Here is a 13,559-nt window from a genome sequence, read left to right as displayed (position 1 = left end):
CAAATGCATGTGAAAGACAAGTTCACGGTTGATAGTCCTACAAAATGACTGTAATGATTTTGTGCATGCTGTTTATAATGCATTGTTAACAGTTTTGATTGGGGCTTTTGAGAATTAATGGAATTCTATAGTTATTCCTACACTTACCTTTGTTGTGTAACAGATGAACAGACATCTACGTCTCATAGTTGTTACTGAGATATTTACCTAGGCAATTCAGAGCTTTTAGGCTATATTAGCAAAAGCGTATGAATTATATTTATAGCCACTTGTATGCATCATGGAAAACAAATATTCATTCTCCAAAGCATGAAAGGACAAGGCTGTCCATAGTTTGGTAAAGGCTGTGGTGTGTTGTCTAATCCAGTTGTCAGGGGCTGCTGTCAGAATGGTTAGTTTAGCACTCTGTAAGGGCATGAAAAGCTATTCTACAACCATCACAGTACAATTTCCATTCAAAGTTGTAATGTTCTTTATTTGTATTGAATTTCGTTTGGGGTTTACATGCAGCTTTTTATCAGAAGTTAAAAACTAGGAAAAGGAACTGAAAGGCTTCACTGGAAATGAAAGAGTGTCTAATTTCAATCTTGTTAAAAGCATTCCGTTCTACCCCTAAATGTGACCAGAACAAATGTTTTGAGATAGAATATCTGTATGAAAAGTACTTTTATAGGAAAACAAGCTTTAATGTTGTATGCCTTTTCTTGCAGGAAATTAAAATGCATGACTGACAGTGAAACTGTTGCACCTGACTGGCCTTACTACAAAACCATTGATAGGATCTTATCCAAAGTGACAGACCACAGTGATGTGAAAATGCATGAAAATCAGCAACCAGGTCCTTCTACATCACAGACGGAGGCCTCCCAGTCTCCATCAGCAAAGTCTACACCTCTGTATTTGCCATATAACCAGTTTACATATGAAGGAAGGGAAGAGTGCTTTGAAGATGAACATTCAGAGAGCTCGTCAAGCTTACTTTCTTACAAGCTGAGGTAGTATTTTTTTCCCCCTTTTTCCTTGTATTTACAGAATCTGAACCAGATCTTCTAAAGGGGACACCCTAGAACAGCTGCTGTATCTTTCCTGTCAATCACAGGTGAGATCTGCTCCCCAGTCTCAGCCATTTTGCTGAATTAGGGCATGTACTTTACTCTTTCATGAGAGACTGGAAGGGAATAGGAAGACTGGGCAAAAAGTTGCATAATATTGCCAAAACTCAGCATGCATATCACAGCTGACATGGGGTACAGTGTTTATTACAGGAACATAGGCATGTTCAAGTGCATCCTGCAGTGTAATCAGAGATAAAACATACTGCTGGGATGATTTTTTGGCTTGCTCTAGTTTTGCTTTTGGTATGAGTATGAAATTTCTTTGGATTCAGTTATTATTAAAATGGTGAAAAGATGCATCCAAAATATTTCTGTGGACACCAAAATGCTACTCATGCAGTTCAGAAGTACATTGCAACATTTTAAATACAATTGAGAAGCAAATGCTAGTTTGAGAAAGCAAATATGTGTTTCCTTTTTTCATAAGACTGGAGTTCTTTGGAAGGCAACTTTTCAATAAAAGGCAGGTTTGTACGCTTGATACACATTTTAGACCTCACTGTTCTCATTTTTCATCCAGAGTGGTGTGAAATAAGAGTTGATTACAGTTTTCTGGCAGGAAAAGAAGTCGATACTAGAGATCCTTATCATGAGTCTGTGAGACTTTACTGTAACAGTAAAATTATCTGTCAGTCACGCAACTGAGAAGGTGTTGAGCTGGAAGAAGAACCAACTTAACAAGTCTGGGTTATTGTTTCCAGACCTATTCTTGGATGAATAAAACTAGAGTAAATTCATTACATTATTTAAGCAAATGACCCTTGATTATTTTTAAAAATGGTTTTTTTTTTGGCAACTGAACAGATATTAGGATGTATAATTCTTGAACTGTAGCAACCTTTTTGTTCACAAAGCAACTATTTATTTTCATCCTAGTCCATTGTAAGTTGTTGATATCTCTGATACACAATCTGTCTTGATTTTAGGATTTGCACACTCCAAGATCTTGTTTCTGATGCAATAACTTTTTTTTTTTCTCCCCAACTCATGATTTGATTTCCAATGATATTATTTGATATTGAATTAAAAGGTCACTTCCCCACAAACATGAGGTATAGTTTATTCAGTAGACTATTTGATAACATCAACCTTTTTAAAAATGACAGATGTTTAGTTTCTTCAGTTTAGGGACAACTCCAGCACAACACAGATTTTGTACCATAGGTGACTGGTAGGGGGGGACAGAGGTCACCACACCAGGTTTGATTACAGAGCGTAGACAAGTCATCACAGAAATGGAGCTAATCAATCACAAATATGTGTCTGTTATGCTTACAGTTTGCACATGGACTCCCACTCTGATGTAGACATTTTATTTACAGTGAAAGTGGACTTAAGCTGCTCTAATGGAATTACTTCCATAGTGATAAGGTCTGGAGAATTTAGGCTATAATGTGTTTTAGCTTCAGGTTTAGTGGGGTTTTTTTTTGACTTTGTCCAAGGTAATTGTCTAACTTATTTTCTTGAAAAATATTTTAGCTTTACTTGGCCAATTTATAAACTGCAGATCATTTAAATCTAGACTTTAACGGTACAGGCTGGCTTTTGACTGGCTGCAAGTCTGTATGGCAGGTAATGATGTTTTGTCCCTGCAATAGGTCAGGCTGCAATGCTGCTGCTGCCTGCTAAGGGTGACTGTGCAATAGGATTTGGGAGCTGGAAGGAAGGGCAGGTCACCTCTCTCCTATCAAAGAATTCTGTGTAATGTTATGTATATGAATTAACAACAAGATGTGTACACATTCACAAGTTCAAATACACTTCTGCCGTGTTTAAAAACAGAAAAAGTTGAGCAGTAGATATCACTGGAGAGCTTAGGATGACACTTTAGGTGGGCATCATGACCAGATTGTGAAATTAATGGGGCACATATCTATTAATGGGTGACATATCTGAAGATGAAAAAGCGATATTCCAATAGTCATAAGGGCTTTTGAAAAGCTTGTGCAGCTTTGACTTGTTTAGTTTAGCCTGATGAATGAGAGAAGTGTTAGGGAACCCTTTCTTGGCCAGAAGGAAATACAGCCCTTGCTAATGATATCAGATGGGTTAAAATCACTTAGAGCTGCCATGGTAAGACAAGGAAGATAATTCTTTTACAGTTACTAATGGAAAATTATGAATGAAGGAGCAATTTTCAGCTTAAGCAATTAGTGTATCATCCAGTATTTGAAAACCACTTTGAAATAGCCAACAAGAGAGAAAAGAATTAGCATACAAAATCTGAGTCCATCTTGGCTCTTTTGTAAGTGCCCTTGCTTGCTTCTAAATGGTACACACTTGATCTAACAGGCTTAGAAAGGGAACTAAAGACAATACTTGGATTTGAAATGAAAAGAACATTTCAGGACCTCAATTTCCCTCTCAAGTTTTTTTTTAACTTTCTGGCTCTGCAAAACAATTATTTTAACATGTAATTTAAAAATAGACACACAAAGCTGTAAAATATCCATGTATTATGCAGCTGTATATTTTGCAACTATGTATTCCTCATTCTTCTGTGAAGCAGACTGTACACAGACCAGTCAAGCATGCAAAGGAAGGGTATGCTACCAGATATTTTTCCTCAGTAATAAAAATCACAATGTTATGGCAATAATGGATAGTGAGAAACCATCAAACAGTACTTTTTAAAAGTAAACTTTCAAACTTCCGACAACTTTACTGTTGTTCTCAAATACAGCTTCTGAGTGTCAGCTTTGTCTTTTCCACAGTGTACTGGAACATAGCAGAAGGCTACTTGGCTATATGAATGACAACTAAAAGAATTATTTAATGTAATGTTTAGCATTCATGATAGAGAAAATGTCAATATTTGTACTTCAGTCAATACAGTGCTACTCTCAAACTAAAAACAGTTGGAACTGAGCTTCTTTGCATTTTATTTGAAATTCTTTTGAGTTTGCAAACTTCTAACAAACCCCCAATTTTGTTAGTGAGAATACAAGTTAATGTGGGATAAAAGTAATTTTTATTGTTGTTGCAATTTGCAGATGAGGAAAACATTTCAAATCCCTAATTCCCGTTAACAGGGCATCTGCTATTTGCTTACTGTTGTTCTAACACCAATCTTGGGCTTCAGCAAAGCTTGTTTCATCACAGAATCCTTATTATTATTATTATTGCAGTTGGAAAAGACCTTTAAGATCAAGTCCAACCACTAACCTCACACGGCCAGGCCCACCACTAAACTAAACCATATCCCTCACCAACTCATCTATACATTTTTGGAATATCTCTACGGATGGTAACTCCACAACCTCCCTGGGCAGCACATTCCAATGCTCAATAAACCTCTTGGTGAAAAAGTTCTTCCTAATCTCCCATCTAAACCTCCCCTGGCACAACTTGAGCCCATTTTCTCATGTCCTGTAATTCATTACTATGGAGATCGACCCCCATCTCACTAAAACTCCCCTTTAGATAGTTGTAGCGAGTGATCATATCTCCTCTCAGCCTCCTCTTCTCTAGGCTAAACATCCCCAGCTCCCTCAGCCACTCCTCATCAGACTTGTTCTCCTGACCTTTCACCAGTTCTGTTTCACATCTCTGGAGACAATCCAATGCCTCAGTGTCCTTCTTGTCGTGAGTGGCTCAGGACTGAACACAGTATTCGAGGTGCAGCCTCACCAGTGCCAAGTACAGGGGGACAATCACTGCCCTGGCCCTGCTGGTCACACTATTGCTGAGACAAGCCAGGATGCCTTTGGCCTTCTTGGCCTCCTGGGCACACTGCTGGCTCATGTTCAGCCACTGTCAATTAACAGCAAGTCCTTTTCTGCTGGACAGCTTTCCAGCCCCTCCGTCCCAAGCCTGTAGCGTTACCTGGGCTTGTTGTGGCCCAAGTGCAGCACCCGGCACTTGGCCTTGTTGAAACCCATGATTGGCCTCGGCCCATCGCTGTAGCCTGGCCAGGTCCCTCTGAAGAGCCTTCTTGCCTTCAAGCAGGTCTACGCTCCGGCCCAGCTCAGTGCCATCAGCAAACTTACTGAGGGTGCAGTCAATCCCCTCATCCAGATCACGGATAAAGATGTTAAACAGAACAGACCCCAGCACTGAGCCCTGGGGAACACCACTGGTGACCAGCTACCAACTGGATTTAACTCTATTCACCACCACTCTCTGGGCCCAGCCATCCAGCCAGTTTTCCATCCATCTCAGAGTAGGTCCTTCCAAGCCATAGGCTGCCAATGTCTCCGGCAGGATGCTGTTAGAGGTTGTGTTGAAGGCTTTAATGAAGTCCAGGAAGATCACATCCACAGCCTTTCCCTCATCCACCAAGCAGGTCATCTTGCCATGGAAGGAGCTCAGATTGGTCAAACAGGACCTTCTAGATGATCTTTCGAGGTCCCTTCCAACTCTTCCAACTCCAAGTTGGTCCCTTCCAACTCCAAGATTCTGTGATTCTGTGACTGGGCCTGAACCCTTGGTTATCCTATATGTGCTTCACAGTGGCCTTCAGGAAAATCTGTTCCATAACCTTCCCCAGCGCCAAGGCTGACACGCCTGTAGTTCCTGGGATCTTCCTTCCAGCCCTTCTTGTAGATGGGTGTCATATTTACCATCTTTCAGTCCACTGGGACCTCTCCTGTGAGCCAGGACTGCTGGTAGACGATGGAGAATGGCTCAGTGAGCACTTCACCAGCTCCCTCAGTGCCCTCAGGTGGATTCCATCCGGCTCCACTGGCTTGTGTGCATCAGGGTGGAGCAGCAGGTTGCACACAATTTCCCTTTGGACTAAGGGGGGCCTCATTCTGTCCCCTCTCCCTGTCTTCTGACTCAGGTGGACCAGTGCCCAGAGAAGAGCTGGTTTTACTATTGAAGACTGAGGCAAAGAAGGCATTAAGTACCTCCACCTTTTCCTCATCCTTGTTCACTAATTTTCCCCCTTCATCCATTAAAGGCTGAAGATTCCCTCTAGCCCTCCTTTTGTTGCTAATATATTTGTCATGATCTCACAACATCCTTACAGTTCTCCTGGGCTGCCTGACCTTTCTTCCAAAGATCGTAAATTCTCTTTTTCCATAAAACGTCTGACCATAATAGAATTGTTCTTTATGGTCAGATAATATAATGCAATGTGGTGGAGTCTTGTACTGCAGCTCAAACTTTTAAGATCAAAATTCCTGACACCACTAGAAATTAATTTTTACCTAATTGAAAACTGTTTTTTCAGCCTGTGGACTAATTTATAGTCTTTATTTTCATAGTTAAAGTAATGACAAAACGTAATTATACAGACTGTGAATGTGGTTTGGATTTCACCTGTTCTGCCATTTCTAGTGTACTGAAAATAGGAGTGAAAGAGTTACTTTGATAGACCAACAACCCATAGTAAAACTACCATGTCATCTAGTCTGATTTCTTGTTAAGTGCCATCCATGTATTTGAATTCTCAGTTGTGGAACCCAGAAATGTTATGGTGGGGGGTTCTGTGACATGCTTCACTTCAGCAGAGAACTGCTGCCTGCAGGAACCTCAGGTCTCTGTTGTCCTTTACATCTTTGTTTCTGTGATTTGTCTGAGTCTTGGAAATTTGTTCCTAGATATCTGGTCTAGACCTGATATATTCAGAAGACGGAGAATTCGCTCTTTCCTACAGGGATCTGTCCTAATGATTAATCTCTTGCTTAAACCAGTGTCCTGTTTCTAACGTGAATGTGGTAATAAACTTTCAGATATTACTTCTATTCATCTTTCTTTTCACTGTATTGGAGACCCTTTGAGTATTATTCCTTTTTTGCCTCCAGGTAGTTGTGTACCATGACCATACCATCTTTGGTGCTCTTCAATTTTTAAATGTAGATTAAATCATTCGGTACAGAAGATTTACACACAGAGAAAAAGAGTAAGACTTGGTAGCATGAATTAACCAAGACATGAGTTGCTTGGTACAAGTGCATTAGAACTTTGTTGAGATGGTAATAAAGGAAATAATTTTGGTAAGGCCTTTAATCTTTCTAAAATTATGCCATGACTATTTAAAACCTGAATGGGCAGCAACTACAAAGAAATCTGAGCTTTAGGCTATGCATATGATGCAGTGTATCTTAATGTATTATGCAGACTTGTTATCATAGTAAGATGCTTTGCCCAGGCTCCAAGTCATTTTTGTGGTTCAACACTTTACTTCAGGGATGAACTTCATTAATTCCTGAATGCATTAGGCCATATTTGAATGAGCCAAGTTTACCAGAAGATCCGGGTTGCATGATCCTCAGTCCTCAAATGCTGAAGATCTTTGAGTCATCTCTAATATTAATATTGTTTTCAGATCACTGTTAAGCCTCTTCCATAAAGAGTTATCAAGATCTACTCATACGTTATGGGTTATAGAGAACTACTCAGATTTGTACATAGCTTAAAATACAAAAAACAAGCCAGGAACAGCTGCTAGTAGTTGAAAGCCATAAATTCCAGAAATTGATGGTACTGGGGATGCATTTGACATCAAGTAATCTGAAACAAATAATTGTTTTTATGGCTCTGTGGAGGTAATGTGCTTTGGTGGACAGATTACTCTGTATTCAGCTCCTGCTTCATTAATTATTCACACATATCCCTGAAATGAGCCTTATTGGGTGAGTGTAGGCAATCAATCACGGAACATTTAATTGAATAGTGAATTAAATTGATCTTAGATAGGTAGACCATAAATGCATTTGAGACTTGCCTAATTATATGTGGAGGTTTTACTTTGTGCCCCCTGGTCCCCAATACACGCTGTTGTTTCTGCTCAGCCTCCTAGATGAAATGGAACATTTTCGTTCTCTTGGTTTGCTTCTTTTGAACCCTGCCTGTCTGTTTTAGAGCATAGTGGGGAAATAGCCTTGCAAGGTTCTGCTTGGAATATGGTTCAAATGTCAGAGCTCTTCTACACTTCACTTGTGGTGTCAGGGGAATACCAGTAACAATTTCCTTGGAAGCTCTCTGCTGTACACATTGGAGGCCAAAGAGGATTGGCAGATTGTATTTGATGCTCTGGATTTCCTAGACCCATCTTTCCTCCAGATCTCTACATCTACTTTCAGATACTAGGCTTGTCAAAGAGTGGAGATTTGTTGGTGGTCTGAGACTATGGATGCTGTCAGAATCTGTTGCACTCCTGTTGTCAAAGAGCTGTTGGCTGCACAGGGATGTAAAATGGGGAATTAGCAACAGGAATTGGTGTTAGCTACAGAAAACATTGATAATTTCTTATGCTTGTGCCTATAGATTGTGGAACTAGACATACTCTTGACTGAAACTATATGAGGATACTGATGCTGGTGGTTTGCTCAGTCCTCAACTGGTAATTTCTGTCCCTCCTTCCTTCTTCACTTTCTGTTGCAAAAAGTTATTGACATTGGAGAGATCTCTTTGGCGTGCTACCTAGGAGACTTATAACTTCTCAAGAAAGATGTCTCCATATCTGAAGAAACACTTCAGCATTCAGATAATGCCTTCAGGCAGCATTGTACATTAGATATTGTTTCATGCCGCTGAGGGGTTTTAACTTGTAAATCAGATTCTTTGGGTCTTTCTTTTGTAGACCCTTCTCAAGAGCTCTCTTTCAAGAGCTGTTCTGCAAGAAGAGAGGATTGTAAATTCCAAGTCTTTGCCATGGACTTGTGAGTGATCATAAAACCCTCTCATTGATAGTCACTAGGGCTGGAGAGAAAAGGAGATTGGAAATACCATCAAAGGTAGGAGTGTCTGAAATAAGTGTTTCTTTTCAGTGAAGGCTATCTAATTACCAATCCATAGGTATTAATTGTAAACATAGAGAGTACTTAGGAGACCTTGAAGAATCATTGTGCTCTGGCTTTTGAGGGACTTCTCTGTGCTGAAACCTGATTTTGAGCAAGCACTTGTCAGCAAGTACTTTCTCAGTTGTTAGCAGACTGCAGATACTGTTGATACAGTTCCCTATGTGGCTGCCACCACCACCAGCAGACATTTTGCCTCTCTCTCATCTCTGGAATTGTGGAAGACAGGTATTGTTTTAGATTTATGGTTATGTGTCAAGGTTTTAATGGATAGCATTTGTTTAATGGAAAAACAGTCCTGTACAGATTCTGAGAAAACACTTCAAAAGCCCTTTTTCTTCTCTTAAAAATAAGGCTTATTTTAGAGCTTTCATTCCAAATGATTCTATCTCCTTTTTTCATATGTTTTTTTTTTTTCAGTCTTGATTGAAATGAAAAAAACAAACAGTCATCACAATTGGCAAGAAAGTCAGACAATACTCAGTGCAGCTCAGTACCATCAACATGCCCTGAATTTTGTCTCTCATTCCCTACCCAGGACACTCTCACCAAGGCTGCTTTGACCAGACACAAGCCCTCTTGTGGCTTTAGGAGCCAGTTCTTGTTTTAGACGAGGTCTCAACATAGCTACTTTCTAGTACTTTACAGGGAGGAGGATAGCAGTGTAATGGTGATAAAGCCCTTTGAATTGTACAAATAACTTCAAATTCTTGGATAATTTGAAAGCCAGGGGTCTTTATCCACTGCATTAGTGTACATTTATAAAGGAAGATTGTTGTTCTTTCTTACTTGTGCATAGGAGGACAGCACATTCAAATGACTACACAGTACTCAAACAATTTCCCTCAAGATCAATTCTAGGGTATTTTTTCTCTAAGATGTTAACAGCATTTAATTTAATCCACTTGTTTCTTTTCATAGACCTCACCCTTTTTGGGTTACCGCACTCTTAAATGTCAAGGGGCTTGTGTCTGTTTGTTATATTTGCATTAAGTCTTTCAGATGCTAAGGATTGTTTATTTATCTTGCTGAGAGATCTGAATGTCACAGTCACTGTTGCACAAAGCCTGTCAAGTAGAACAAGAATACGAATGAAATTATGATAGAAATCTGCCACAGCTGAGTGACGTCCCTCCCCATTCCTCTTCTTCAAATTAGAAAAACATATTCTTCAAGAGTTCAAGCAATGTTTATTCAAGGATGTCTTGAAATCTGCAAGATGTTGACATGTCGTGCTACTCACAATAATGCTATCTCATTATTGAATTTCACTTAGAAAGGACACTTCAAGACTCAACATCAGATAACTTTGATGCTCAGGACTCCAGTCCGGAGTTACCAAAAGTGAGAATGAACACACAATTACTTTAAGTTCAGAAAAAAAGTTGTCCAGCTGTAACTGTAGTTTTTTAAGATGTGTACAACACTTCCATGTTTATGTTCTACTCTCTTCCTCACAATTCAGCATGCTGCTTTCTTTGATTACAAGTTAAGAGAAAGAGATCTATGTGTGTGTCTATGTAGGCTGGCTTTGAATTCATGTGTTGCACTGTCACCCCAAGCTAGGATGGCCATGTGAGCTCTATACCTTCAGAGCACTGTCTTTATTGCTAGGATTATCTTTCGAAACAGAAACTCAGCACGATACAGCAGAGGAAATTCTTAAAAGATTACCTGAATTGCATATGGCATTTCTACAGATTTCAGATGAGGATGCACAATTTGATACATGCTTATCTAAGCTTTATACCCTGAGAGAACTTAGGAGACATTGTGGTAGAGGAACATCAATGTGACAGGATACATAGACGGACTTAGATTTGGCGTTCTCCTAGGGCTTCAAATACACTTTTTCAGAAGAAACCCAAATACAAATTAATTAGTATCACAGAATCATAGAATGGTAGGGTTGGAAGGGACCTTTAGAGATCATCTAGTCCAACCCCCCTGCAGAAGCAGGTCCACTTAGATCAAGTCACATAGGAACGCATCCGGGTGGGTGTTGAAGACCTCCAAGGAAGGAGACTCCACACCCTCCCTGGGCAGCCTGTGCCAGGGCTCCCTCACCTGAACAATAACATAGTTTTTTCTTATGTTTGAATGGAACTTTTTGTGTTCCAGCTTTATCCCATTACCCCTTGTCCTGTTGCTAGATACCATAGAAAAAAGGGATGCCTCAACCTCCTGACACCCACCTTTTAGATATCTGTAAATATTAATGAGATCCCCCTGCAGTCTCCTCCAGACTAAACAGCCCCAGTTTCCACAGCCTTTCCTCATACAAAAGATGCTTAAGTCCCCTAATCATCTTAGTGGCTCTGTGCTGGCCTCTCTCCAACAGTTTCCTGTCCCTATTGAGCTGGAGACCCCAGAACTGGACACAGTACTCCAGATGAGGCCTCACCAGGGCAGAGTAGTGGGGGAGAAGAACCTCCCTCTACCTGCCGGCCACACTGTTCTTGATGTGCCCCAGGGTGCCATTGGCCTTTTTGGCCACAAGAGCACATTGCTGGCTTGACTTTAGTTTATTATCAACCAGGACTCCCAGGTCTCTCTCTGCAGAGCTGCTCTCCAGCAGGTCAATCCCCAGCCTGTACTAGCACATGGGGCTGTTCCTCCCCAGATGCTGGTCTCTGCACATGTCATTGTTGAACTTCAGGAGGTTCCTCTCCACCCAAGTCTCAAGCTGGTCAAGATGTCACTGAGATACCATTGTCCAGATCATTAAAAAAGATATTAAACAGAACAGTGCTGAGCCCTGGGGAACACCACTGGTGAGTAGCTGCTGACTGGGTTTAACTCCCATTTCCCACCACCCTCTGGGCCCAGCCATCCAGTCACTTTTTTTGTGCAGCAAAGAGTACTTACATTGAAGCCATGGAGAGTCAGGTTCTCCAGGAGATTGCTGTGGGAAACGGTGTCAAAGGCTTTACTAAAGCCCAGGTAAACCACATCCACAGCCTTTTCCTCATCTACTAAGAAAAGAGGGAATCTTGTAAGATGCATCTTGCTAAAGTTTTATATTTATAATGTTTTGTGAAGGAATATATAAACAAGTGGTCAGTGCAACTGCTGTGTCTCATTGCAAGTGTAAATTCTGAGACTAGTACTCTGCAGTGGGACCAGCCCTACTGATGCAATGCTTTAAAAAACAAGCTGTAGCTTACCACCACACATAACAATGCAACACTTTCTCCAGATGGGATGGTTATTGCAGCTTTTAAATGAGAGTTTTAATGGCTAGAGAAGCAAAATGTCTCTCTCAGTACAGTTTATAAACTCAATGTGTAAGAAAAGTCAAGATAAAAGAAAAAAAAAGAGCTTGGTATTTTGCAGGGAAATTTCTTGTGACAAACAATGAGATTTAAAAACTTTTCTTTTTCAGTCTGCAACACTCTGCAATAATACAGTAAATGCTTCTGTTTTGGCATGAACTTGAGAGGGAATTTATTGGGGAACATAGAGGTGTTTAAAAATATGACTAGGTTGTAACTTGGCCAAAAATTTAGTTGAGCATTTTAGGTTCTAACACAGATTTTGTATAAATATCAATTTAATTGTTAACAAATATTCACATTTCAGAGCTGAAGAAAGACCAGTTAAGAAAAGAAAAATGCAAAGCTGCAGCTTCCAAAAGAAGAAGCTAAAATTAATGGAGGCCATGTTGGAAGAACAAAAGAAGTTGAGTAGAGCCATGGAAGAAACCTGTAGAGAAGTGCGCAGGATTCTGGATCAGCAAAACATCATTCAAGTTCAAAGCTTACAGTTACAGGAGAGAATGATGAATCTACTGGAGAAAATGATCTCCAAATCTAATGTGTAATTTCCTTTGTGAATGCCTCTGAGATTACTAGTGATATTATAGGTATCCCTTTATTGCACACCATACGTGCGTCTGTTGCCCTATTCCCAGGTTTTCCATGGAAATTAAAACCCTAATGTAATCTTAGTTAAGCAGAGAGAACAGATAATGCAAGGTGAGAGCTATCCAGTATGATAAAATTAGTGCAATATATGTCTAAGGTGAATTATTTTTATACAGAAAGGTTAATGAATGAATAGCTCTGGGAACTTCAGTACCATTTATGCCTCGGTCAGGTATTGTTTTACAAAAGGTGGTGTTGGATATTGCTTCACATCAGGGACTGTAGCTTGACCTATCATTGTAGGAGAATGAAATACTGCATTTCTAAATATGGTAACTGCATCTTGACTCTGCTGATGATTAAACCCTGTTTTGAAGCATAGGCTGTGATTGTACAAGTGACCTATGGTTCTTGTGAAGAGCTAGTTGGGACCATGAGTTACATAATTTTAAACTCCATGCCTGATATGAATAGCACTCTAAAGTATTAGGGTAAAAATAGCCTATTCAAATACACTTTTGATATAAAAAGAAAACCCCCAATCCACCTTACTATATACTGAATACTAAAATGTATAGAAGATACTTGAAGTTGCTTTTGATATTAAATGTTTAATTTTTTTCATTATTAACTGGAATCTGTTGACTTAATGAACAACCAGCAATGAAAACTCTCATCTATTCTCTATTACAAAAGAAAAACATTGTACTGTGTGCATATACATATATATATATAATCTATCAAATGAAATAAAAAGAAGAAACATATTTATTATTGCTGGGCAGACAGTATGCTTTGGGATGATGAAAAATTCTGGAAGAGATAACCAT

General features: G+C 39.7%; 1 protein-coding gene across 1 annotated transcript in view; it reads left to right on the top strand.

Moving 5' to 3' along the window:
* Window positions 1-12,686, top strand: part of MSANTD1 (Myb/SANT DNA binding domain containing 1) — a 38,101-nt gene extending 25,415 nt beyond the window's left edge. The window contains 2 exon segments of the mRNA XM_061994092.1: window positions 711-995; window positions 12,446-12,686. Coding sequence (XP_061850076.1) covers window positions 711-995; window positions 12,446-12,686 — 526 coding nt within the window.
* The last annotated feature ends 873 nt before the right edge of the window (window positions 12,687-13,559 follow it).

The sequence above is a fragment of the Colius striatus genome, chromosome 3, assembly GCF_028858725.1.
Source record: "Colius striatus isolate bColStr4 chromosome 3, bColStr4.1.hap1, whole genome shotgun sequence".
Lineage (NCBI taxonomy): Eukaryota > Metazoa > Chordata > Aves > Coliiformes > Coliidae > Colius > Colius striatus.
The sequence above is the reverse complement of the archived record's forward strand: the minus strand, read 5'-3'. Positions and strand labels throughout refer to the sequence as shown.